Source organism: Anas acuta, chromosome 1, assembly GCF_963932015.1.
Source record: "Anas acuta chromosome 1, bAnaAcu1.1, whole genome shotgun sequence".
In the NCBI taxonomy this organism is placed as follows: Eukaryota; Metazoa; Chordata; class Aves; order Anseriformes; family Anatidae; genus Anas; species Anas acuta.
In genome coordinates, this window is record NC_088979.1 from 180585657 (window position 1) to 180612567 (window position 26911).

At 37.7% G+C, this 26911-nt stretch overlaps 1 protein-coding gene across 4 annotated transcripts; it reads left to right on the top strand.

Moving 5' to 3' along the window:
• The first annotated feature begins 1792 nt into the window (after window positions 1-1792).
• Window positions 1793-18079, top strand: ING3 (inhibitor of growth family member 3). Of its 4 annotated transcripts, none has more exons than XM_068669578.1 (12): window positions 1793-1953; window positions 2132-2203; window positions 6019-6119; window positions 7513-7578; window positions 8765-8861; window positions 11405-11476; window positions 11770-11889; window positions 13043-13200; window positions 13552-13742; window positions 14897-15089; window positions 15740-15778; window positions 17166-18079. In XM_068669578.1, the coding sequence occupies exons 1-12, from the start codon at window positions 1926-1928 to the stop codon at window positions 17280-17282; spliced, it is 1254 nt and encodes a 417-aa protein (XP_068525679.1). In that variant the 5' UTR covers window positions 1793-1925; the 3' UTR covers window positions 17283-18079. The 4 variants fall into 4 exon arrangements, with proteins under 4 accessions (XP_068525679.1, XP_068525678.1, XP_068525680.1 ...); XM_068669577.1 differs by having other exon boundaries at window positions 2132-2196; XM_068669579.1 differs by lacking the exon at window positions 1793-1953 and adding an exon at window positions 5745-5850.
• The last annotated feature ends 8832 nt before the right edge of the window (window positions 18080-26911 follow it).

Sequence of the window (26911 nt, forward strand, 5' to 3'; positions counted from 1 at the left end):
TCTTGTTTGTACAGTATTTTTGTACGATATTGTTCTCTTAAACCTCTGCTGCATTATATACATACACACCCATGTCTACTACAAAAGTGTGTGCATTTTTCTTTTAAAATCACTAAAGCCACCACTGAACGTAAAAAAAAAAAAAAAAAAAAAAAAAAAGTGACACCACCTATTCCAATTTCCCCAAATTCCTCCGTCCTTCCTCCTAATGAATACAAGGTGTGATTACTTTAGCTGTGCTTTTGCATGGACTGAGCTCTCTTACCACTTCAAACACTAGGATAAAAGTGCAGGTATTCATCTTCCCAGGAAGGACCAGAGCCTTTGTTTCCTACAGAACAAAATGTGGCCAAGCAATTTCTCACACAAAATTTCAAAACTATTATTATTGCTACACCAGTGTGTCAAAAGTTATACATTAAAGACTGATCTGTATGAGCAATAGTATATAGATTCTTTCAACTAACGCTTCTGATGGATAGAAAGTTAGCTTAATTACCTCTAAAAATTGTTAATTGGTATGTATAAAACTGTTCTAGCCGTACAGACGAAATGGCTAATGATGGAAGGTGACCACTTAGGCACTGCCATTTTTTTTGCAAAGTTAGTTATTGTCAGACAAATTTTTTCATCTATAATGATGTATAAAATAAATAAATAAATGCTCAGGTGATGCATTTGAGACATAACTAACATCAGTCTTCATAAAGGTTACAGGCAGAATTTATGCTTCACTTCCCAAAATTCAATCACCCTTAGCTCATCACTCACAATGTGTGAATTTACAAACTGCCAATAGGATGCAGTTTTCCTTTAGTCCTGACACTCAAAAACATCTTTTATAGGTTTTTACTCAGACCTGGCCTAAACATATACTTTCTTTCTTTGCTTAGATGCCCATGGCACAGATGGCAACAGAAAAATGAGACAAAGAGCATATTAAAAACGAGTCTGTTCTGCTATGCCAACTCTTACGTTCTCTGCACCCACACCTGACATCACGCAGTCCCTAAAAATTCCTTTCCCCCAGTCAAAAACCACCAAGTTATACTGTAAGCATGTCTGGATAAAAGCAATCAGTTTCTTCTATGCATTAGTCCATAAGAAGACCGATAAAATAATGATAAAGCAGTAATGAATCAAGTGTTTGAGGGATTCAAACCCCAAGACAAACTTCAGCCCCGAACATTTTAAAGTAAACTACAGCAGGTATTGTGATTGGGTTGCAATCTTTATTATATGCTTGTTGTTTCCTAGTGTAAGGAGCAATTCTGAAGCCCAGTGAAGCTTCTGTTGTGGTATACTTAGAGTTGCTAGTGCCCGTGTTACTGTGGGATGCGAAGCAGGGCAGCATTTTTCACATTGGCTCCCTCATGAGAAGACCTAAATTAGAGATTTGTTCCCCTTCTCTGTCATTTGTTGTGCTTTTTTATGCGACACTGCCAGCTATATGCATTTCAAGGAACGAATAAACACCGAAAAAATATAAAGCGTGCTTAAAAAAGTTGCAAGTTTTTCTCTCTTTAGCTGTGCTTGTGATGCTCCACTCGGAGCTGGCTTCCTGAGGAACTTCGGAGCAGCCTGAGGAGACACTTTTACATTGTGCCCTAAAAAGCGAGGGCTGAAAGGGGACTTTGCGGAGAAGCGCCCGTCACGGAGACCGGACCGTTACCCGCCCCCGCGCCTCAGGGGAGGGCTGACATGGCGGGAGGGGGTAAGACTACATTTCCCGTGGTGCCGCGGGGCGGCGGGGCAGCGCGTCACGGCCGCGGGCAGCCAATCGCGGCGCGGCCGGGGCGAGCGCCGTCAGCCGCCAATGTTGTTTTCGCGGAGTCGGGCGGCGGGTGCTGTTGGCGGCGGCGCCATCTTGGAAGGGACGAGCCCCCGCGAGCGAGAAGCCCCTGGGCGCTGGCCCGGCCGCCGCCATGCTGTATCTGGAGGACTACCTGGAGAGTGAGTGGCTGCGGGCCGGGGGCGAGCGGCCGGGAGCGGGAGGGAGGAAGAAGAGAGGAGCGGGGAGGAGGGGAGCCGCGAACGGCGAAGCGGCGGCGCCCCCCCTCCCCCACGGCGGCGGGAGCCTGCCTGCCTGACCGGCCTCCCCCCTCCTCCCCCCCCATCCGTGTGCCCGCAGTGATCGAGCAGCTTCCCATGGATCTCCGCGACAGGTTCACCGAGATGCGCGAGATGGACCTGCAGGTGCAGAGTACGTGAGTCCCGCCCCCTCCCCGCCTCCTCCGCGCCGAGCCGGCCCCCGCCGCTCCCCTCGGCCCTGGCCCGGCCCCGCCGCCGGCTCCGGCTGCTGCCGGCCGCGGGAGGCGGCGCTGCGGAGGGCCCCGAGCCGCCGGGGCTGGGCGCGGGCTCTGTCGCGGAGCCGGCCCGGCGCTAGGACCCAGCCGGGGAGCGGCGCTGCCGGGCTTGTGCCGCTCCCGCGGGCGTTGCGGGCGGCGCGTCCCGAGCTCTGCAGGTTTTCGGTCCCGAAGAGCAGTGGTGGTGGCTTGAAACTGGAGTTGTTGCCCCACTCTTTCAGCAGGTAGCGGTGCGCTGCTTCGGAAACCTTCCAGCCAGCCCCCCTCACCGTATCGGATGCGGAGGAGCTTTTTGCTTAGGCTCTCGTGCCGTAGCCGATGCTTAACCAAACATACAGTCAGCTTATGATTTCTTTATAAATCCTGTTGTGCGTATCTGCGCAGATCCCAATGCAACACGCCGCCTCACACAGATTTCAGGATGTGTTGCCTTTTGATCTTCACTAACAGTCTCATCAGAGACCTGTGTCCCGTAACACTCAGGTGTTGCTGTTGTTTTAATGCAGAATTAATACGTTCATTTATAACTGAGATGCTGAGGTCTTTGTTAATGAAACTTGTACAAGAGATTGTCAGCACTGAATGCTTGAACTTTCATAAAGGAGAATGAGAGAAAGAGTAAGGGCTGAAGTAACAAGTGAATGTTGTACAGTAATACAAAATGCAACACCATGCTTTCAATATTTTACCCTGTAGGAGCACAGTTCTTGAAACCAATAGCTTAATTTATACTAGTTTGAGGTGAGGTCTCTTGGGTATTTGAGTGGACCCAGCTGCTCAGTGTAATAGGTTAGTGACATGTTGAAATGGATATAGGATTTTCTGTATACCATGGCTTAAGCATTGGATTGGCTTCTGTACTTAAAAGTTATGAGAACAGATCAATTGCCCTGTATGAGCGAGAACACTTGAAGTAACTGTTGAGGGGGTGGAACTACCAACTTAGATAGTTCCACATAAGATAAAACAAATTGGCTTCTGTTGAATAGAGAGGCAAACTCTTAGTTTCTTGAAGTGTGTTCGAGCACTGAGCCAACCAGCACCAGCAAGGTTGCATCAGTGTCGTTTCCTTTGCTTTAACTGGAAGTGGCAAAAATCACTCTTAATGCTTATTGGAAGTGGCATGTAACACTGAATATAGTATGCAAAGACCAACCTTAGGCGTAGAGAAAGTTTTCTTGGACCTTGGTACTTCAGTAATTCTTGCACAGTGAGACAAAAGGCATCCAAAGTCCTAATGAAACTTCTGGGCTTGCCTCTCTTCAGAAGGCAGGTTGGATACAACATGTGAACCCATAGACTATTGTGGTGCTATGTAACAGTGACTTCTTGCTGTGAAGATTCAGTGCCTCTGAAGCACTTGAGAACAGTGCTTTGATAAGTGATGATGTGCCAGAAACCTGCAGAAGTCTTGATTGAGAGATAAATGTGTGTGTGTGTGTTAAGAGTGAATGCTGGCTTTATATTCTGTCCTGTTTGGACCACACAGATTTCTGAAGGGGCAGGTGCTGCTTTTTGTCATCTCAAGAAATATAAGCAGACTGGTGTCAACTGTATGTCCTGATAAGGCTGCTGTGGGAAAAGTGAAGAGCATCTGAGTTGCAGCTTGGTTCTTGAGCTCCAACTGAGAGATTTCCATGTGGAGTATAAAATGTTTTTCTCTGCCTAAATACAAGTCATGGATTACCAGCCCTCTCTGGTAAAATACCAAGCTCTATAAAAAGTTCTCAGTTCTAATAAAATTTCTGGCAATTATCTTGGGAAATCTGTTCTAAGAAATTAGTATGGCAGAATGTAGTATCACGGTTAGGTTAAGGAGAGGGGAAAAAAAAAAAAACAGGACTTAAGTGTACTGTAGATAACCTTTCATATAATGTGATCGAGATAACCTGCATTCCCCTTTGCCATGTTTCTGGAGAAAAACATTTCTGTGGAAGTTTTCACTTAGGCAATTTCACACAGACCAAAATTCCTCCTTAATAAGTAGAGGAAAGGTTTCTCATTCTCATGTCTATGGAGCCATTATAATAATCATCACCTGGCTGTTTTCATTCTAGTAACAGGAGATAGAGCACATTGTCCTTCAGCTTTATGAACAAAATTATAGTCATTTGGTCAAAGAACAAAGCTTTTGTAAGCTTCCATGTAAAATGTGTGCTGCTTGCTTGCTGTTCAGTCTTCGTAATCTTCCCTCAGAATAGCACAGTGAAAGCGGAAAATGCTCACTATAAAGATTCTCCCACTTCTAATCTGTTTTACACCTAAGTTTGTTGACTACTTTGTCTGAATCTAAATAATGTTGTGAGTCTACGTCACAACTGTTTTGGTTTAGGATTAATTGTGCTCTCTCCAGTCTAAAGTTACTAGTTATGTGTTGGTTCTGATGCTGGAGATTCTCAGCAGAGGTAAAATCAATAAATTGTAGATTGTTTAGTACGTGCGATTTTTGTTGTTATTACTTACATGACCAACTAGTTCTAGTTGGTGGGTTTTACAAAACTGAGAATACCTTCAGGCTCTGTTGGCTTCAAAGAACTAACTAATCATATTTGCGGATTCATGAGTTTCTTGAAGTAGTTACTTAGTTATTCCACCTCCTCCCTCCGCTTCCAATCATATGGGGCAGTTTTAATGCTAGTTTCTAAGACGTATTTTACACCCAGAGCCAGAACTCCATAGGTAGGTAGTGCATTGTCATGTTTAATGTGAAACTATTATCTGGACTGTATTGCTGAGAGTCCTGCTTAAAAAAAATAAAATAAAATAAAATGGTAGTACTTCCCTTTATCTTGAGCTTAGCCAGGCTCTCAAAGCTAGTTTGACTGGGGCACCTGATTGTTTTTGGAGATATGCAAGCTGTTGCATGCACATACAACATGCATGTCCAGCTGCTGAAATATTAAACTTGGTGCTTGTTTTGAAGAAGGGTGAAAGGAAAAGAAATCTCTGTTCTTGTCTCAATCAATAACCGAACAAGTAACCTGTAGTTGATGTTTTCCTTCCTTACAATCACAAATGTTCGAAAATTTGTGTTACTTGTTCCCCTTACGATATTTCTCAGCTACATGTAATGAGAATCCTGTCCATGGTATCTCATGGTATCTCTCTCTGTGCATTTTCTTCTCAGTTCTACCATACCATATGGGGGCTAGGGGTGGGAGTACCCCTGTGAGCATTTTCAGTTTGCTCTTACCCTTCCTTGAATACTACTGGAGAGGGCCTTGAGGTAAAGGTGGTGACTTGACTCTTTGGTTGCTCTACCCTTTTGAGGCACTAATTTTTTTTTTCCAATTATTTGGTTTTGTATTTGACTGTTTCTCAGGAGAACATTTTGTTTCCTGCCCAGTTTGTAACTGGCTAGAATGTTCCAAAGTCAGCAGTCTAGAGCCCTGGGTGAGGAGTTTGGGTCATGCTTTAAGTCACTACCACTGCTCTTAGGGACAAAAAACCTTTAGAACTTGGAGGCCTGCCTGTCCCATGTGGAGAGCACAAGAACCTTGATGAGAATCTTACCAGAATGCAATTCTGCTTCTTGGAAATTAAGGTAAATATTTCCCTCCTCTGTCTGCTGTCACTTGTTTTGTTCTTTTTTGCTCTAGTAGTTTACGCCTTGGTCCTGTCAACTTTGTTTAAGAGCAGTATGCCGCTTTATTTTATAATGTTTCCGTATGTTAGAAGATAAATATTATCTTAATCTTTTCCTGTGCTACAGATGCAATGGATCAGCTTGAGCAGAGGGTGAATGAATTTTTTATGAACGCAAAGAAAAACAAACCTGAATGGAGAGAAGAACAAATGACATCAATCAAAAAAGTAAGGATATCACAGGAGTGGGTCACATTTTTCTTTTGAAAAAGAAGATAACCTTAGGAAAAAATAGTTTATCATTGATGGAGACTTACTGAAGTGTTCGGAGCTGTGACTTCCCCTGGGCTTTAACAGGAGATGGATAGAACTACCTAAGAGGAGAAAAATGACTGAAAGGTTTCTTTGATCAGGCGTTTCTCTCAAGTTTTAGCCAGTATTTGCTATTATTATTACTAAAAAAAAAAAAATGTTAGGACCTCAAAGCAGTGAAGAAGCTGGGTACTAAATTTTCAACTTGAGACATTTTGTTCCTGCTTGTGTGACTTGAAGCTGTGTAAGTTAATTGGCCTTTTTGTTTTTTAAAGGATATTTTTCAAGCTTAGTTTCAGCATTGTCTGTGACTCTGCCCATGTCCTTGTGTATAGTATACATATGGTATATGTAGCATTAGGGAGAGAAGAGTGAGAAGATGGATGTGTTTTTCGTTTTGTTTTATCCTTCAGCACTTAGGCATTGGTGGTACTGTTAGCAAGGTGGTTCATCACTTTGTCAGGAAAAAAAATCCTCTCTAGTCTCCTACACATGCTACTTCAGCCCCTTAGTAAGCCAAGGGTTGCGTCCTTAATTAATACAAATAGATGTCTTTATTTAAAAAAAAAAAAAAAATGAAAATCAAAACGTTAACTTCACTACAATAAAAAAAAAATATATTTTTTTGATTTTAGTGGGATAAAGATTTCAGTTATTTTTCACCTAAGCAAGACACTTTTCAGTGGAAATCAAAATAAAAAGGCACTTAAAAAGCTTAAACTTAAAAGCCTGTTTAAAACTAAAGATAAAATATGCTTACACAAACTTACAGAAGTCTTATCTATGGATTTTCAGTGTTCAGAGCACATTTTAAAATTGCATCTTTAGTCAAATTATTTTTTAATTAATCTACAAGTTAAATTATATACTTCTTACCATATTTAACTAGTGTTGAAAAGGCCTCCCATCACACTACTGTGTAGCATCATTTGGAAGGGCAGTAGTATCTGCAGTGCTTTTAAAGATCCATATGAAGTAAAAATCATCATTTCACATTGAGTCCATACAAATCCAAGACCGGTCCTTTTTTAGAAGTGAACCAGCTTGTGAAATGGAAATATCACTACTAGGGGAAGTGTCCACATCTTGTAGTTTCATGTTTTCTAAGGCACAAATAAAAAATTGATACCTAATAGAGCTCTTATCTAGCATTTAGCCCATTGTTGCTTACAATAGAATTTCACAGTCTTTCTGAGAACTTACTTGAATTTCTACTTTTAACATACATTTTGTGCTGGGTTACAATAGCTTAAAATAACTGAAGCAATTTGGTTACATTCATGATTTAAAAACATTCTCTTTATAACAGGATTATTATAAGGCTTTGGAAGATGCAGACGAAAAAGTACAACTGGCTAATCAAATATATGATTTGGTAAGTAGACAGAAGTCGTGTACTGAATTACCTGAATTAATGCCTTAAGGACTTCTCAACATTTCAATAAGTACTAAAGCTGGGGTACCTGTGTTACATCACCTTCGTGCACAAACCTTTTGCTGGTGAAAGACATTTAATATTTTATTGACTTCTAAAAATTTTGTTGCTTGTACGCAAAATGTACAGAAATAAAAAGTTTGGATTTCTAAAATTAGCATATGCTTTTGGGGGATTTCTTTGTTTTTTTGAAGAGCACCACAGGGAAGTTACTCTTCCTTGTAGTATGTGCGTTTCAAGTTTTAAGAATATTTATTTTACACCTTCTCAGAGAACAAAACCTACAAGTTACTGATTTAAAATATAGTAGACATATAGTAGCAAGTATTTCTTGTTTTGCTTTGGTTCTGCTTCAGTCTACTAAGGAGTGTTGTAATTTACCCTCTTGGTTAGTTGATAACTGCAAAAACTTGTTCAATTTGTAATAGTTTAAATATAGGTGTAGTATTCTGCTGTATGACTGCAGATGTAGAAAACATTTGAAACATGGTGTTTCTTTAGATTTTGTTGATGTTAGGTTTTGGTACTCAAGAACATGTCATACCTTATTCAGAAGCCCATAAGTCTTTATATTTTCATTTTAGAGACCCTTCTACTCAATACTGATGCTTACTGAGATGCACAGTGGCATACATGCAAGTATTGCCGTTCAGGAATCCTGTAATTTCCCCATAGCACAAGCTCTTCTAAAGAAAAAACACACATCATAACACTGTTCTTTGTTTTCCACATTCTATACCCATACTCACAACATCCCCAAATGCTCTTAGCCTTTTTTTCCTCAAAAGAAATGCTTAACACTGTGTCTTGGAACATTGCCTACAGTAAGAGGAGGGCTTCTAAGCTGTTAGGCCAATATGCAGCCATGCTGTGTCCTGTAATTCTCTGGGCAACTTAGAAGCAACAGCCCATTTTGGTGTTAGTTCAAGTACATCTAGTGTCTCTGCTGAGTTAGGGGAATGTAGGTGAACAACAAGTTACGCTTCTGTGTGTTCTTCTATATGTGGTTAGTGCTATATGGCAGAAGATCCCTGAAAGGGAAATACTTATCTACACTTCTAATCTATGTCTGCTATTTGAGTTCCAGAACTGGATTCTATTTACTGTTGCTTTGTCTCAAAAACAGGTAGACCGTCACTTAAGAAAACTGGACCAGGAACTAGCTAAATTTAAAATGGAACTTGAAGCAGACAATGCTGGGATTACAGAAATACTAGAGAGACGTAAGTATACATAATTTTCTTGATGGATTTTCTATCACTTTACAAAAATAAAATACCAAAAAAAGTTGTTAGTAGCCTGCAATATTTCCACTTGTTTTGAAATTACACTTTGATCTACATACTGTTCATCTGTCAGTGATTCTCAGGTTTTAGTTCCAACCTTGGTTTTTACCAGCACAGTCAAAATACAACTGAGAAATTAGAATAACTTTTTTTCACTGAGCACTTGTGAATTGCTACAGTAAGGTAAAGAATTCTTTAAACCGTTTGTAATGCTATAGTTATTTAGATAAGTATTGCAACCTAAGCCTGCCACCTGCTCACCCAGATGAAAGCGTACCATTTCTTAAAGTGATTGCCACCACATTGAGGAAAGTGGGTGTTCCAGTTAGAGGCATGGAATGTCAAGTATTTTGGAGAAGAAACCGTCTTGCTTAACAAATAGTGCAGTATTGCAAAGCTAGTATTCAGAATGTAAATATGATATAATGTGACAGGTCTGTGGCCAGCTTGGTGTGGAACAATCCAGCCTTTCTATACCGGTCACCATTTAGACGTCAACTTCAAATGTGATTGTGTTTTCTGTGTTCTTGAATTTCAAAGTTCATTTAGCTCCATAATCACAGAAGAGTCAGTGACTCTTCTTCATAAGCAAGGCTAGTAAAAGGTAAGCTAAATCACGTGAAGAAATTAGGAGTAAATATTCTTTCTTTGAACTTTAAATTTGCCATAAAAGCTGTTTCTTTTGATACTTTGTTTGTAATTGCTATTGTAAAATAACAGGCACAAAAAGAAAACTGTGAAGTAAGTGTTTTTTTAATGAATTAACAACTGCAGAAAAGGACTACCTTATTTTAATCAGAATCCAAGCTGAAGTTTTACGATCTAATACTAACTTAAGGTGGGGCATTTGTTTGGTGAGGTAGGTAGGATTTTCAAAACTGGAAATATAAATGTACCATATAGCATATTACTTCTTTAAGGTACTTACTATTTAATAGGATGAAAAGTAGAAGCCTCTTAACATTCTTAGCTTTCAGAGTAAATACATATTATTGAGGTTCCTCCAGAGGGCAGCCTTTGGACTAATTCATAATGTGATGAATGTCAGCTCAGCCAAAATACCTCTGTGCTATTGACCTCTTCTAGAGTAACTTCTACGTTTTTGTAATGACTCTCAAGTACTTTTTTAAAGTACTGAAAAAGAAAGAGGTAAAGAAGAAATGTAGGAACTGCAGATTTGGAGAAATGGATGTGAATTACTTAAATTGTCTTCTGTATAAATGTAAAATGCTTAGTTTTGCAGCTAGTCTTTTTGCTGAATATTGATACACAAGTTGTTGTTTATTGTTCTAATAGGTATTTATGGTCATAGTCCCTCCTATGTTGTAATCATTGAGGTGAGCGGGTAATATTGCAAGATAGGTTATTCTTAGACTTGCATTTGCCCACCCTCACTCCACCCTTTGTATTTTGTTTTTTCTTTTATTTCTTCTTTGGATTTCCACACTGTATTTTGAATATTAGAGAATTTGGGTGCTGATCTGAAACCTTGAAGGATATTTCAGTGTTTGCGTGGTTTGAGTCAATGTGACAAGATGGGAGATTACCTCATTAATACAGTTTATCTGTTACTGCACTTTGACATTTATGTTCATAAGTGTAGCTATGATCTTTTTTTTCAGTTTACATCAGCACAGATTGTCAGTATTTCTGGTGCAGCATTACAAGCCTATGTGCAACTCACTGGAACAAGTAGCATATTGGAAGCAATGTTCTTGGTTCTCCTTATTGGCCTTGATTTTAACAGTGTTTCAACAGTTGCACAGCAGCAGTCACCAATTTCCATTTTAAAACTGCTTTGTTTTAAAAGGCTTCACAAATGGAAAGTCCTGCTTAACTAGCTTAATTTCTTTTTATGACAATGATATCCACTTAGATGACCAAGGGAAGACAGTAGGTGTAATCTTTTTGGATTTCAGCAAAACTTTTGATAGTGTTTCTCTTAGCATCCTTCTGGACAAAATGTCTAGCATACAGCTAGAAAAACATATAATGCGATGTGCAAACAATTGGCTGGTGTGTCAGGCTCAGAGGGTTATAGCAAATGGGGTTGCGTCAGGCTGGTGGCCATTCACTGTTGGGGTTCTGTAGGGCTCCCTCCATTTTAGGGCTTTACTGTTCCCATAAATGACTTGGATGTAGGACCCAAAGGTATATTGGGTAAGTTTCCAGACTTATGTTTGTGAGTGTTTGGCCAGCGTTCTCAGACAGATGGTCTGATTTTTGGGTGTTCCTTTGTGGAGCCAAGAGTTGGACTCGGTGATCCTTACGGGTCCCTTCCAAGTCAGGGTACTCTGATTCTACTTGATTTCTCCTGGTTTTATTATGGGAAGGATTTGAACTGTGGCAAAAATCCTTATGATTAAAATAAATGTAACTATGAAGTGATTTGATTAATATTGTAAAGACTTTTAATATCTGAAAGTTAAAAGTGTCAGTGGTGACTTTAAACTTTTCTATCCTTTTTACCTCCCTTTTAGGGTCTCTGGAGCTGGATACACCCTCACAGCCTGTGAATAACCATCACGCCCATTCTCACACTCCAGTAGAGAGTGAGTATTGGAGATTAAAACTATGTTTACTTTTTAAGGTTTCCTACTCTAGTCATCAAGTAGTATTAAGTTAAAAAAAAAAAAAAGTCTGAACTTGTATTATTTTCTTCCAAACATCGGGGGAAAAAAATGTTATAATGCATTGATGATTTCTATTCAGAAGAACTGCATGAAGGAAATAAGGTTTTGCTGGAGGCAGTTAGTTGAAAGTGCTGTTTTATTGTCTTAGTTACAGTTTTACTTTCAAGCTTAAAAAGTTTTGCTTTTAAGTTCCCTTCATTTGTTCTACTTAGAAAGGAAACACAATCCATCTTCTCACCATAGTGCAACAGATCATGTTCCTGAGAAGAAGTTTAAATCTGAAGCTCTTCTATCTACCCTTACTTCGGATGCTTCTAAAGAAAATACACCAGGTAATCTTAATTGTTTTAGATTTTACTACATTTTTAGAGGGAGAAAAGAAATCAAATTATATTAGTGAACCTCTCTTTTTGAAATTAGAGGTTCATAGCTTTTCCTTTGGGATATTCAGTCATTTGAAACGTGAGAAATTGCAAGCCTTGTTACTCATCTGTGTTTTCCATGAAGTTCATCAGCTTTACTGTCACCTGACAGCTGCATGTTCACTGTTTCTTTTTATTTACATTGTTTGGAAGACAATAGCAGTACCATTTCATTCAGCCAGTGGTAGAAATAAGAGATCTGTGTTATTTTTGGAAAGAGCCACATGGGCTTAATCTCCCAAGTAGGAAAATAATTTTCATTCGTCTTTTAAGGGTTGGTACAACCTGGCATTCAGCTGTCATGAAATAAAATTGTTTTGAGTATTGTGTTTTTTAAAACAGGTGAGAAGTCCTTTTGATTTTTGAATAAAAACAAACCACAACTTTCTGTACATTTTCAAAATGAGGATATTTGATAGTTTCTTTTCTGAAAACGAAAGATCATGAGGGGGTATAGTAAGTAAACTACATTTGTTTTTGGAATCTAATACTGTTTTAATGCTAGTTGTAAAGAAGTCTCCTTTGTAGTCCCTTTATTCATTTTTAAGGAATTTCACATGAGATGGCAAATAAAATGGAACTATGTTTGAACAGGTGCCAGTCTGTAGATGGTCATGAAAATCTATGGTTCATTACAATTGTGATTTTTTTTTATTTTTTTTTTTTGAAATTAAGACTGTGCTATTTTAGGAACAGTTAAGTTGTACGTTCTGATTCTTACTGACTGCTGGGACAATTGAGGAAAAAGTCTTATTTCAACTGAGATTAGGTTTATATAGACATGGCAGCCGGGTCCATTACTCAGTAGCTGAATGTGGGGACTGTCTGTCTAAAAGGCTTCCTTGCACATTAGGATAGGGAACTTTTTTTTTTAAGCCAATACTGCCTGTGTCAAATTATTTTTTTATATATATATTTTTATCTTTTTCTTCCAAGTGATTGGACAACTCTGGTGCATAAGTGGAGTTCCTATTCTTTCACTGGTTGTCATATATAATTCTTCTTAAAATGCAGAGGAATTTAGTTTCATTTTGAATTTCATCAATGTGTTCTGTTCATCAAGGGTGTCGAAACAATAGTTCATCATCTTCTTCAAACAATGCATACAATACAAACTCTTCTCAACCATTGGCATCATATAACCTGGGCTCATTATCTTCAGGATCGGGGGCCGGTGCTATTACCATGGCAGCAGCTCAAGCAGTGCAAGCCACAGCACAGGTAATGTCAAAACATTCTTGTCAGCCTGCCATCCACTGTTAATTAAGAAGAAAGACTTTTTTTTTAATCTGAACTTCTACAATCACTTTCAGCTGATGTGATTAAGTTCTCATATTATCATCGTTTATATGCTACAGTTTCATCCTCTACATCTTCCATAAAAGGACAGCTTATTTTGTAGGTTTTCCTCTGGGATATTCTTACCCATTTTTACCACTTACCATACATCCTTTTGTAAAAGGATAACTTAAGGATAACTTATGAATCTGTGTGAATAATAGTTAGCGTCCTGGTATGTCTTACATAAGAGCTCTCCTGTGCAATCTGATACACTGTGAGTATTCCTTTTAGATGAAGGAAGGAAGAAGAACATCCAGTCTAAAAGCCAGCTATGAAGCATTTAAGAACAATGATTTTCAGCTTGGAAGAGAATTTTCATTATCCAGAGATTCAACTGGGTATTCATCATCAGCTCTGGCATCTACGTTAACACAAACATTAAGTTCATCAAACACAGATTCACGAAGTGGCAGAAAAAGCAAGTAGGTTTTGTTGTTGACTGCGGTTATGCTTTTAAGAGAGCTAAACTTTCCCTTGAAGGTCATGGGCCGTGTTAGAAATAATTTGTATTTAATATTCATGGGAGAAAAAAAGAAGCAGAAAGTAGTTATTCTCAGCTGGTCTTTTTTTTTTTTTTTTTTGTACAGGACTTTCTTCTTTTTCTCCTCTCACATCTCTTTTTATTTAAGCAAACTCACTTCAAGGTTTTAAATGTTCTGATTTCTGATTTGCTTTTTTGTCTGTTACATTGTGTAGTTTCTTTTCTCATTTTTCCCTCTTTCGGAGAGAAGATTTGGCCTAAATGTAAATGTTGGGGATTACTATGCAGTGCTTTATAGATGGTTTTGAAATAAATCTGGAGATTTTCTTCATGCCACTTCACAAATAATCACAACACGTTATGACATCTGACAATCTAAGAGAAAATTAAATTAATTTTATTTCTGATTAGGAGGAATTTTTAAAGCATTTCAGGACTCTAGTCTCTTGCTTGAAAGAGTTTGTCCCAGAGTGTGCAGCATTTTAAACTGACTTGCATTTTTTTTCTTCATACAGATTTGTGTTCATTCACTGTTCAGTTAGTAATTTTATTTTTTAGACGCATTTTTCATCTACATATGTCTTGGGTGTCTGACCTGACATAGAAGCAAAGGCATAGGATTTGTATACTGGTGCTATTCCAGAGGAGCGATTGGTGATGCTGGAGTAGAGATTAGCATAGGGATCAGTCATCTTCAAAAAACTGTTCTCTATTGGACGTGACATATTACTTATATGCAAATTTCTGTTTTATCGGTAATATTTTCTTGATGGAGACTTGACACCAAGTCTGTCGATTAAAATTCTGTGAAGAAAAGCATCCATTGAAACTATTTGACAGCTTAAAGCTCTTAGGCTATTTTCATCAATGGAATTTATCTTGTACTAGCAAGCTGGTAAGACTGGGTTACTTTTCCAAAGAGATTCAGTTTGACCATCTCAGTTCTTGAGTGAAATCTGTTAGGGGAATGCCACTTTGGGATTTACATACTGCAGTGCTTCAGTTGGCAAAGAATTGCTTTCAGGACTTTCAGGACATTCCAATTGGAAGTAAATGAATTCAAATTATGGCATGCTGTTTTTTTCTTTTTTCCAGAAACAACAACAAATCCTCAAGTCAGCAGTCCTCATCATCCTCCTCTTCATCCTCTCTGTCGTCGTGTTCTTCTTCATCTGCACTGGCACAAGAACTGTCTCAGCAAACAGCAGTAATACCGGAGTCTGATTCCAATAGCCAAGTTGACTGGACCTATGATCCAAATGAGCCACGTTACTGCATTTGTAATCAGGTAAGAATGTCTTCCAGCATGAAATACAACTGGATTTACTATTTCACTGTGGGTGAACTTTCTCCTCTGTTTGTTTATAAACAGATATTTTTTTTTTTAAATGAGCAGAATTTCAGTGCTATAAATAGCTATAAACAGAATGTTTTTATCTATTTACCGGTAATACGAAAAACGAATTCAACTGTTGAAGCTAAAACTAAAAGCTTTCCTGTGATATGCCATACTTGAAGAGTTCTGAGTTTTTTAATAAAGACTTCAGGAACTTTTAAATTCAGAATTGAACGAGTTCACAGTGACTTTAATTAAAATGCTAAGTTAAAGTAATGCTTGTTTTCTTCTAGTTTTTCTTTTATAAAATAAATAAATGATGGTAAAGATACTATTTTTGTAAAAGGCACCTAGAAACTTGAAAGACTGAATCAGAGCACAAGACACTTGTGTATAAAATAAGAACAGGCATTTTAAATACTTTCAAGTATTGGATTTTTTTAAGACTTTATAGAATTCTGTGATTCTTGTGAAGGTATCTAATTGTTTCAAATAGAGCTTGAAATTGCCATATGTGCAAGGGAAATACCAAACATAAAAATGCTTTGAATTCCATCCCTTTTAAAATGTTGATTGCTTTTAATTATTTTCTTTTATACCAGGTGTCGTACGGTGAAATGGTAGGCTGTGATAACCAAGATGTAAGTAACAACATTCTGAATGTTCACAAGAGAGTCCTTGTGTGTGTAACTTGCTTACAGGAACTGCTTCTCTTTAGAATTGTTTTTACAGTAGTGTGCTTCTTACTAGTTTTCAATATTAGTGAAAACACAGAACGGTAAAGATTTTTATTTTTAGTTTGCTTTCAAACCTCCCCCCCCAAAAAAACATTCAAGTCCCCTACCTCATCTTGGACTTACCAGTGATGTTAAAAGTAAATAAATCACATATAAGATAGGTGGAAGTGAATAGAGACAGAAGGAAATATGTTTCTAATATTATTCTTCCCAGCCACATACAAGTTCCATGTATTTCTCCTTGGTTAAGCATGAAAAGATTCAATTATTGTGTGTAATGAGTATTCAGTCCTGTGAAACTTGCTTTTAAGAACTTCTAAGTTTGTGAAGCTCTTCTGTTCTAAACAAAACTGCCGCTTGGTATTTTTTTTTCTGGTTGAAAGACCTTTTTTTGCTTAAAAAGCATATACAAAAAATAGAAGTTGTACTTTGAACCTTTGCGTTAAACAAACTTGAATATTTCATCCGCTGCTCACAGTCTTAAGCGTTGTAATTACATACTTGTAACTTTTTTCCTTCTATTAACAGATTAAAATTTAAAACAAACAAACAAAAAAAAAAACATTCCAACCTTGAAACTTTCTTTAAATATCGGAAACATACCACTTGAATATTCTGATGCTTATGGATTTCACTTTTACTACTTTATTTTTTTATTCTTACTTCCTCTTTCATGACTTATATTGAGACTGAAGGAATCGTGCAGAAAGTCAGTGAAAGAGTGAAGAAGAGAAAGAGAGGTTTGCAGTTGATATTAGAAACAGTGGTAGTGTCAGGTTCATAGAAAACTTTATGGAAAAATTTAAACAGAAGTAGAGCTTAAGTGTTTGTGTGAAAAGTACAATGCGAATTAATGTCCATGTGAGTTGAATCATTCTTTAGGAAACTTCTCCACATCTGTCTCCCCACAGTTCAGATTCTCTTAGAAGTCTACACCTTTTCCTGGGAAGGTTTGACGTATTTAAAATACTCCTTATTTCTGGGAATTTGAAGCTCTTTCACTACTAGTACCATGTATCCCATTCAAATAAGGTTTAAAAGAACATGTAAGCGTAAGCATGTGCTTACTGAGATACTGCTGCATTCAAACAGAAGTGAGTGATGACTGTTATGTCACTTAGAAATGTTAGAAAAGAAGAGGAATTCAGTCCCTCATTTTTTCCCTTTATTTTTTGTGGAAGGCAGAATCTATGCTTTTTGCCAGCACTTCTGTTTTCATAGAATTTTACTTGTGATAGATGTTTCAAGAAAAAAGCAAAATCCCACACCTTCTCTCTCTCTATTTTTGTAGTGCCCCATTGAGTGGTTCCATTACGGATGTGTTGGACTGACAGAAGCACCAAAAGGGAAATGGTACTGTCCACAGTGTACGGCTGCAATGAAAAGAAGAGGCAGTAGACATAAATAAATGTCTTCATCTGGAAAACAAATTGCATACTAGATCTTTTTTTTTTTTTTTTTTTTTTAGAGGAATTGTGGTGGGGGTTTCTCCCCCTACCCACTTTGCAACCACTTAAAAAGGGTTAACATAGCAGTCATAAGATCTTGAACTATTGATTTTGCTGGTTGTGTTTTAATATTGTAAGTAAATTGTTTATGCACAATGATGTGCTACAGATACTATTCCAGTGAGCCTTGGGTTGTGCCAGTGGCCAACATATGCAGACATTTGTACTATCAAACCATTTTCTCTAAGCAATGGGCATTCTACAATTACTCAATCTTCAAAATTCTGATAAGTCAAGATTTTAAATGTATGTTTTATATTCAACAGATATATTCTGCTGCATGTACTGTACTCAAGAGCTGTTATGTAACACTATGTATATAAATGGTGCAGAAAGTCATTGCTTCTTAAAAAAAAAAATATAAGACAATGGTTTTTAAAATGCCTTTATAGCTTTGGTTCTTTATGAAACTTAATTCAGCAGGCTGAAGAAAATGGTTCTTGTATACAGCGGGCTGTTGTCCTCTAGGGTACTTGAGTATGTAAAAACAAAACAAAAAATGCTGTAGGATAAAACAAACTTGTGCCATTAGTCTTTATATGTTTCTGCTCCAGAGAAGGTGCAGGCCATAAGAGGAAAAAAAGGTGTTAAAGTGATGATAAATTTTTATACCAAATGTGTTTATTTTTTTGTGCAAGTAATCCTTTAAATTTGGATTGTATTAGGTGTTAAAATAAAACAACCTCAACTCCTCGAATTAATGTTTTCTGTGCATTTGTCAAAAAAGAAACGGGTTGTTCCTGAAATGATCTCAAAGGAATATAGCAAAGTTTGCATGAGGAATTCCTGCCATATTCTTTCCTGGACAGTGATGTTCATGTACAAGCCAACACATGGTGCAGCAAAGACGTAAAGGGATAAATAGTTCATCCAGCTGTAGAATCCCTGGAGGTTAACAGGGAATATCATGTTAGGAAGCCTAAATGGAGGCCAATAAATGTTTGGATCCTGAAGACCTGATAGTTGAGCACTGTAGATATTGTAGCACAGAATCAGCTTGTATTTAAATGGGAGCCTGTTAAAGTTACTACACTTGACTGTTAATATAATGGAAAGATTCTGGATTTTTCATTCCATCTTGTTTATTTTGGGTATAGGTTGTAGATTTCCTTTCACAGAAAATTTCTTTTTGTTGTTTTTGTGTGGCTCTTTTATGCAGCAGTGCTGAACAGAAACGAAAGTATTGCTCCTTTTCACACCCTCCTTCCTTCCACTACTAAAAAAAAAAAAAAATGTTCCATTTGGAGTAAAGATTTTTTTTTTCATAGCACTAGGACTCTCGTTGGGCTGTCAGGGTAGTTTTCATGGAGTTTCATGGTAGTTTTCCTTGAAATCTTTCCAAACACATGTAGAGGGAAGGAGAGAGAGAGAAAAAAAAATAGTATTTCACCACATGACTGCAAATAATGTCAAGGAAATCGAGTTTGGATTATTAGTATCAGGAGCACATGCAGAAAATACAGGTTTTATCTAAAAAAAAAAAAATGAAAGCAGGCTTGTGTCACAATATTTTTAATGAAGAAGGTAATCATTTTAAATTCATACTAGGGAAAAGTAGATGAATAAGAAAATGTGATTATGGATAATAAATTATCTTTGGTAAAAGATTAAGATATAAGCTGATTTAAAAAAAAGCAAAGGGCAATATAACTAAGGTTCCAGTAAAACTCTAACATTACTCTGAAATTAACCAACTGTGTATGCATTTCTGTGGAAATCTAAGTCTAAAAAACACTTCAGGACTAGAATATCTGGTTTTGAGTGAGGCTTTTGAGACCATAGAGATAAGAGAAACTATTTGTTCAATTGGAACTGGTGCCATGCTGTGAATTTAAGTTAAATAGGCAATAAGTAATCTAGACTTCCTTTGGAATGGACGTTTGAGTCTCTAGGACTAAGAACAAAATTCCTTAAGAATTAAGACAATAGATATAAAACTCCTTCACTCTAGTGGTGACAATACCTAGAATGGTACAGAGTGCAAATCCAAAAAGAAGTTTCAAGCTTTAGCAAACTGGTTTGCTGTTTCGTCTGAATACATATACATATATATGTATATATACACACATACACTTTAATGGAGCAGGTAGGTAGAGAGCTCAAAGGAGCAAAACACAAATGTCCTTGTTAGTACATTAAGCATTTTGTTTCTAAGTTAAGGAAACAGAAATGGACAAATGTGGAAAAAAATGCACAAGTTAAAAATGAACATTAAAGCCTTTAGGTGCTTTTGTATTTGTTTTCTTCTAAACAGGAATCTAAACAGGAAGCATGTGAGAGAAGTTTACAGGTCAGCAGGTGATTAAAGTGCAAAAAGAATTGAAATTTTTACTGTGATGGACAAGCTAAATTATTTCTTTGCTGCGTAGGTTAGACAAATCTGAATACCAGGGCCCTTTCCACAGCATGCATGAAGATTGCTCTCAAAGAGAAGGCACCCTTAGTGTCTGCAACAAATCACTGGGGGCAAATGTTCATGGGAGTTCTGACAGAACTCATGTATGGAATGTTTGAGATACTGTTATGCATAATTATAATTTCAGAGGGGCTAGAAAGCAAGAAAAATAATGCCAATTTTTAGAAAGCTTCATGTTGGATTTCCAAACTTAATTTACATTTTCTCTATGCATTGATAACGAATAAAATTAGTGTATGTGTGAGTAGATACATATTGGCAGAGTCCTTGCATCATTTTAATTAAAGTTTATGGAAAGCTTCATTGAGTAGACAAAGAAGGCAAGCCTGATGCAGATGTAGTGGTTTTATAACCCTGCCAGGCAGCTGAGCTTCACCACAACTGCTCTCTTACCCTTCTCAAAGGAACAGGGAGAAAATACCATAGAAAAGGGCTCAAGGTTGAGAAAAGGACAGGGAAATTGGTCATAGTTTACTAGCATGGGCAAAACAGTATCTGCATAGGCAGATTAAAACAATTTATCACTAAAAAAAGTAGAACAGAAAAACTAAACACAAACTAAATTTCCCCTATCCACTCTCTTCCACCTCCTCCCCCCTCCCCCCCGAGTGGCTCAGGGGAACAGGGAATGGAGGCTGCAGTCAGTCCCTAATGCTTTGTCTCTTCAAGAACTGCTCCCACACGGCTCCATACCATAGGGTCCATCCCCCAGGAGCAAACTGCTCCAGCACGGGTCCCCCATGGGCGGCAGCTCCCCCCAGCCCCCCTGCTCCTGTGTGGGCTCCTCTCCATGGGCTGCAGCTCTGGCCTGGGGCCTGCTCCTGCTGGGGCTCTCCATGGGCCGCAGCCTCCTCCAGGCCACAGCCACCTGCTCCACTGGGGGCTCCTCCTGCAGCTGGGGTCCATTTGCGGCAACTACATCCTCTGAAGTAGCTATTGCTAAATAGGAAAGTGATTTGGGAGTTTTCTAGGTAATTCTGTGGAAACTGGTTCACTGCTCAGCAGCAGGTCAGACAAGTGCTAAGGATGACTTAGTAGGAAATAAAGAATAGGACAGAAAAATGTGTAAATTGATGGTGTACTTAGGTTTTACTGTAGTGTAAAATTCTGGTCCACCCTTCTACAAAAATGTAGTAAAACTAGGAAAGTCTCACATAGGAGGACCAAAGTAGTCAGTGCTGTGGAATCTGAGAAACAGATGAATGAGTTGGGACTTCTGGCCAGCAAAGATGCAGCTTGGTAAGGATGTAACAGGGATCTGTAGGTTTAGGAGTGCTGTGGAAAAGGTTGGATTTTGATAGAAGTAATAGGCAGGTAGTCCAAAATGAAAAAATGAGCAGCATTTTTGCACTTACTGCATGGTTACATTGTAAAACTTGCCATATAAATTACACGGGTGTAAAAAGTGACTGAAAAATTAATAGCAGTAAAGTACATGGAGGCGTAAAATATGGCAGTAACACACCCAGAACAAAAACTCTCAAAAGACTGGTCAGTAGAAATTACAAGAGGTATATAGCAAAGGAAGCGTTCCTGTATGGCTATGACAGTCCTACAGTGTATTGGCATACCCCAATGATTGCTGTGTGATACAAGTCACTACATCAGGTAAGCCTTTGGCATTAAGCAGTGCAGCTGTTCCTAGTTTCATCTCAATGCTCAGGCATTTGGGTGAATTTTTAGGATTAGAAGGTATTTGTATACCACAAGCTGAGAACCAAGTCTGCCGAGAGAACAAAATGTGGTCTGCGCCTTGTTGACAGTATTGTCTGTATTTTTAAGAAGCTTTTATGAAACAACATTTTTGCCTCAGTTGTCAGTTTTATTTATTCTAGGACTGAAATAAAAAAGAGGAAATATATTTATGCTTCCTGCTCTAAAAATCCTGCTAGGTTGTCTTTCTGACTAGCATGGAATAATTTGCATTCTTGTCTTCTTTATTGAGCTTTGGAAAACGTTGTTCAACTGCATACAGTGAAAATTAGAAATTCTGAGTTTTTTTTGTTTTGTTTTGTTTTGTTTTTTCTGTTCCTCCTCACCATGGAAGTAATGTGAACTTGCTTTTCTTGGAGAGTTTTGTTTCGGTTGGTTGGTTGTGGTTTTTTTTTTTTTTTTTTTTTTTTTTCCCTCCTCATTTCCCACCTCATCCTGCTAGAATGTCTGGGCCATGCACTTTTTTGTTCAATAGATATGACAAGTGACAAAAGTAGGATCCAGGCGGTCCTAGCCTTGACAGCAGAGGGTTCAGTTTTGCAAGCACAGTAAAAATCTCTGAGAAGCAGAACTGCAAGAGGGATAAGGGAGTGACTTTTTATGCACTTTATGTTAATAATTGAATTTAGTCCACGGTGTATGAATACTGTCTCTGCAATTTTGTTGCTCTTTCTAGGATTGCTTAAAAGTTCTTGAGTGTAACGTAACTAAAGCAAGAAAAATGCCACCCTTCAATATATCTGTAATGAATTACAAGAACATTCCTTTAGCATTTCCAGATGCATATCTTGCTTTTACACGCATATGATGTTCTGTAAAGACAAGCAGCTCTTTCCTCTAGATATATCTCATATTTAGGAGCAGTTTGAGTATGCTAAAATTGCCAAAAAGTTGCATGATTCGTTATAGACTCGTGCTTGCATGCATCACAACTTACATTTTAGAATAACCAATAGTCTCCTATATTATTTCATATTAGATTTACATTATTTTTAATAAACATGACATTATCCATTTGCTAATTTATTTCCTTTTTGCTATTTCCTTTTTCTACTAAAAAAAATCCCTAAAGTATTGAAAAAAAAACTAGCATATTACAACTCAATTAGAGAAACACTCGCCTCATGTCTGTACAAGAAATCTACCAAATTCAGTAGAAAATGAAGGATAATGTTAAGATCCACTGCTGGTTTTAATATTTTTAAAGCCCATACATATTTTTAATATGTACATTGTGTTGTGACTGCTCTGTGCCTTTTTAAAATAAAAGATAAAAAAATATCGAGCAACATCACATACATTAAATCAGATGCATATGTCTACTTTTATGAAACTGGTTACTTCCAATTAAGAAAAGTTTTACTGAGGTTTAAGAGTACAATGATAAGATTTCTTAAACTAAATAATGTAGATTCAATTGTTCAGCTACAATTTTGTGTATTTTTTCCTAAAAATAATAATAAAAAAGGAAGGAATTCTAAGCACATTTTGTTGTGGAATACAGATTTGTTTCTTAGGTGGACAGTTAATGTCATTTTCCTAATCAGGATAACACTTTTTTATGGAAAAATAAATAATAGTTATACTGTATTTTTACACATGAGAATGGGTAGAACAGAAATAGGCAGCAATATGCAGATAATTCTATAGTGTTTCCACTTGCAAAATTGTGGCCCTGTTTTCAAAGCAAGTTTTATTTTTTCTTCTCAGGAAAAGACATGTGGGATAGATATTTGGAAAAAGTTTGCAAGCATGAGTGTAGTTAAATGCTGGAAGTGGTCGGTCAGGGAGGTGCTATGGAATTAGGGAATCCTTTCTTTTCAGAAATACAGGAATATTTTTCCCTGTCTTGATTAATGAAATGCTTATACAGCTCATTTATTATGATTATTATTATTATTATTACTATTATTACTTATTTTATTCTGGTCGGTGTAAAATTACATTTGCATTTCGGGGGGGGAGGTAAAAAGTGCTTGTCATATTTAAAAATTGTTTCTATAAATGTTCAGTGATGTGGTTTGCTTGAAAAGGTGACAAGTTGGAGTGTTTCTCTGCTCTGAATTCATTTGGGTATGGTATTCTTGATTTAAATATTTTTTAAGATGTGTTTAATTTTTCTGTCCTGTTATCTGGAGCTTAACTGAGTAAGTTTTTTAAAGAAAGCACATTCTATAGACGGATGTCTATATTCAATAGCTGAAGGAACTCACAATAAAAAAAGCATGTGTTCCTTAGTTAGTCATGTATAGAAAAGAAAGATGGTTCTGCAGACAGCAACGTTGGCCAAGCACTTATTTTAATTTACGAAGGTCTACCATACATTTCCCATGAGTCTTCCTGATAGTCTAATACACTCAGAATGGCTAAGGAACTAGGAAATAAACAAAGTTAAGTAGGAATCATTTTAAAATTACCTCCCCCCCCCTCCCCAATCGAATTTATATATTTATCATTTTAATCCAGAGTATAAATTTTCTTAGACGCTGACTTAAAGCATGTTTTTGCACATAGAGGAGCTGATTTCATAAGTAGTGGTTACTCTCTCTAACACCGTTGGTTGTTCTTGTAAGACATAACTACAATGTAAATGTGCACTGGGAACACAACTCAGTGAAGAAGAAACCCCAGAACAGGCAAACAAAAGATGATTCTCAAAAGCAAAAGTGAGAAAAAATGCATCTTGAAGGTGTTTTGGTTAGTATCTCAATTAATGCTCAAGATTTACCAACTCTCAAGTACTTTTCATCTGGAAAGTGCTTTCCAAACACTCACCTACTGCTATTTACTTAAAGACCTCTGTTAAGGGGTGAAAAGAATGCACTGGGAATGTCTCTCTGTGGAGGCTGACAAGTATGTTGATAGCAAAGATTCTGAATTTTCCTTTCCCCTATTGTTTAAATCTTAATATCTACACTCATGAAGGAAGAAATAATCTAAATAAATTGTTTATAATTGTATGAACACATTATAAAACTGTGACCTGTTTTCATATGATGATATGATTCTAAACTAACCCCAAATAATTGCTGTAAACATCTTTCTAAAGTCTGTTTAAAACAAGCACATTAGCTATCAGCCTTCCGTACATTTTATTACTTTTCTGTTTTTGCACTACCTGGTTTTACCTTATTTTCCAAAACAAAGGCTCTTCAATATACTTTAGTTTTAAAAGTGCATTGAAACATAGCTGTATAGTGATTGATTTAAACACAGAAACAAGAGCTTACTCAGCTACTTCATTCTGTATTTCACAGGGATTCTGAGCTGGTTATACTTTGGTTATATTGTAATTTTTGCAAAATTGAATCCTAAGAACAATGGCTTTAGTAGAATATGAATAATGTAGAATAATGTATTCATTGGAGCCATAACCTATTTATGACATTGGGGTACCTCTATAATTCAAGAAATATAACAAAACAGCCCACAAAAAAGACAACCCCCTAAAACCCAGTAATCAAACAATGAATAAAAATGTTTCTATTCACTTTTCAATCCCACTGGACTATGATGAATAGGTATAAAGTGTACATAACGGCAGCAAAACATTTAAAATCTATCAGACCTGAAAAACATCTTGCTTTTTCAACAGGCCCTCACTTAGAATACTAGTTTGATCGCAATGGTTAGGATCACACACTGACAATATGATGCTCGGATGCTCGGCTTCCTCCCAGCCTTATCACAGCAGCTCAGCATGATGTCCCTCCCTCCCTCCCTCCCTCCCTCCCTCCCTCAGTTTCAGCTTTCAAGCCACTTCCTCTCAGCCCACTGAACATAGCCATCAGGCACGTTTTGAGCAAATTTTTCAGTTCAATAGATCAGAGTTGAGAGGCAGTGTAGTGACTGTGTGGGGCAGGACACAAAGAGCTCATCAGTCCTCATGCCATCTGCAATGGAGACTTCCTGTGTGGCCTTCTTCACTATTTATTTATTCTGGTGATTGCTTTCTCTAGGAATAAAACCAGTTAAACTTAATTTTTGACTTTAAAATTTTGTCTTTTTTTTTTGACTCTTTACTTTTAGAAATATCACCTAGATTAGTTTGTCAAGAGTCAGTGCATAAACGATGTAATGTACTCAAAGGTACTGGCTTTCTACAGTAACTTCTATGCCATAGTGGTTCCTATTATCTTGTTCTGCTATAATCATGCTACAGTAGTTACTGAATAGTTAGATCAATAATTTCAGAAGTATATCATTGTCTTTTTCTGCTTGTCCGTAAGAATGACAAAACACCATGTCTTGTATCTCCACATATTCTACTTTCTTGTATAATAATTTCTCACATACATGTGAAATATCTCAATGAGCACCCCAGCTGAAATATCTCAACCTCCTTACTGGCCCGTTTACTGACCCATTCTGATGGCACCACCATAATGCAACAAAATGGAATGAACTGTTATGTATTGTAGAGAAATAATGGCTACTCTTTATGGGGCTGGAAAGATGTATGGATGCCTTGGGAGGCACAGGTGAGCATGTAGTCATCACATATCTTCTGCATGATGTGGTTGTCTTAAAACTCTTCTTGCTAACAGAACTGCTCTGTTAAACTAGTACCCATCAGTACAAAGTCTCTCAACAGAAATAAATAAATAAATAAATAAATAAGATGTTCTCTTGTGCCTGAAACACCCACATGTGTGAGCCCACCCACTGAAGTCAGTAGAGGCCATAATGTGGTTTAAATTGTACATCTGTGTAGACATTTACTGTACTGGGGCAAACCAAGATTTAGCGATCAAAATGTCTGAAATATTTGGCTTGAAAGTTGTAGGTATCTGAGTGTGTTATTTTATATGCATACAGTAGAGGAGACACTACATATACATACATATTGTTTTGGCAAGAGACTTCCATTCATTTCCCTGCTGCCAAAAAATATCAGAGGATTGATGAACATTGAAGACACTGGGATAGCCATTCCAAAGGCTGTGAGTGGGACAGGCAGCACAGAAGGGGTGGCGGTGTGGCTCTCTATATTAGAGAATCTTTCAATGTTGTAGAACTCGAGGCTAGGAATGACAAGGTTGAGTCCCTATGGGTTAGGATCGGCGGGAAGGCCAACAAGGTTAGCATGCTGGTCGGGGTCTGCTATAGACCGCCGAACCAGGATGAGGAGCCAGATGAGGAGTTCTACAGGCAGCTGACAAAAGTTGCGAAATCATCAGCGCTTGTTCTCATGGGGGACTTCAACTTTCCTGACATATCCTGGAAACACAACACAGCCCAGAGAAAGCAATCTAGGAGGTTTCTGGAGAGCGTGGAAGATAGCTTCCTGACGTAGCTGGTTAGTGAGCCTACCAGGGGTGGTGCTCCGCTAGACCTTCTCTTCACAAACAGAGAAGGACTGGTGGGAGATGTGGTGGTTGGAAGCTGTCTTGGGCAGAG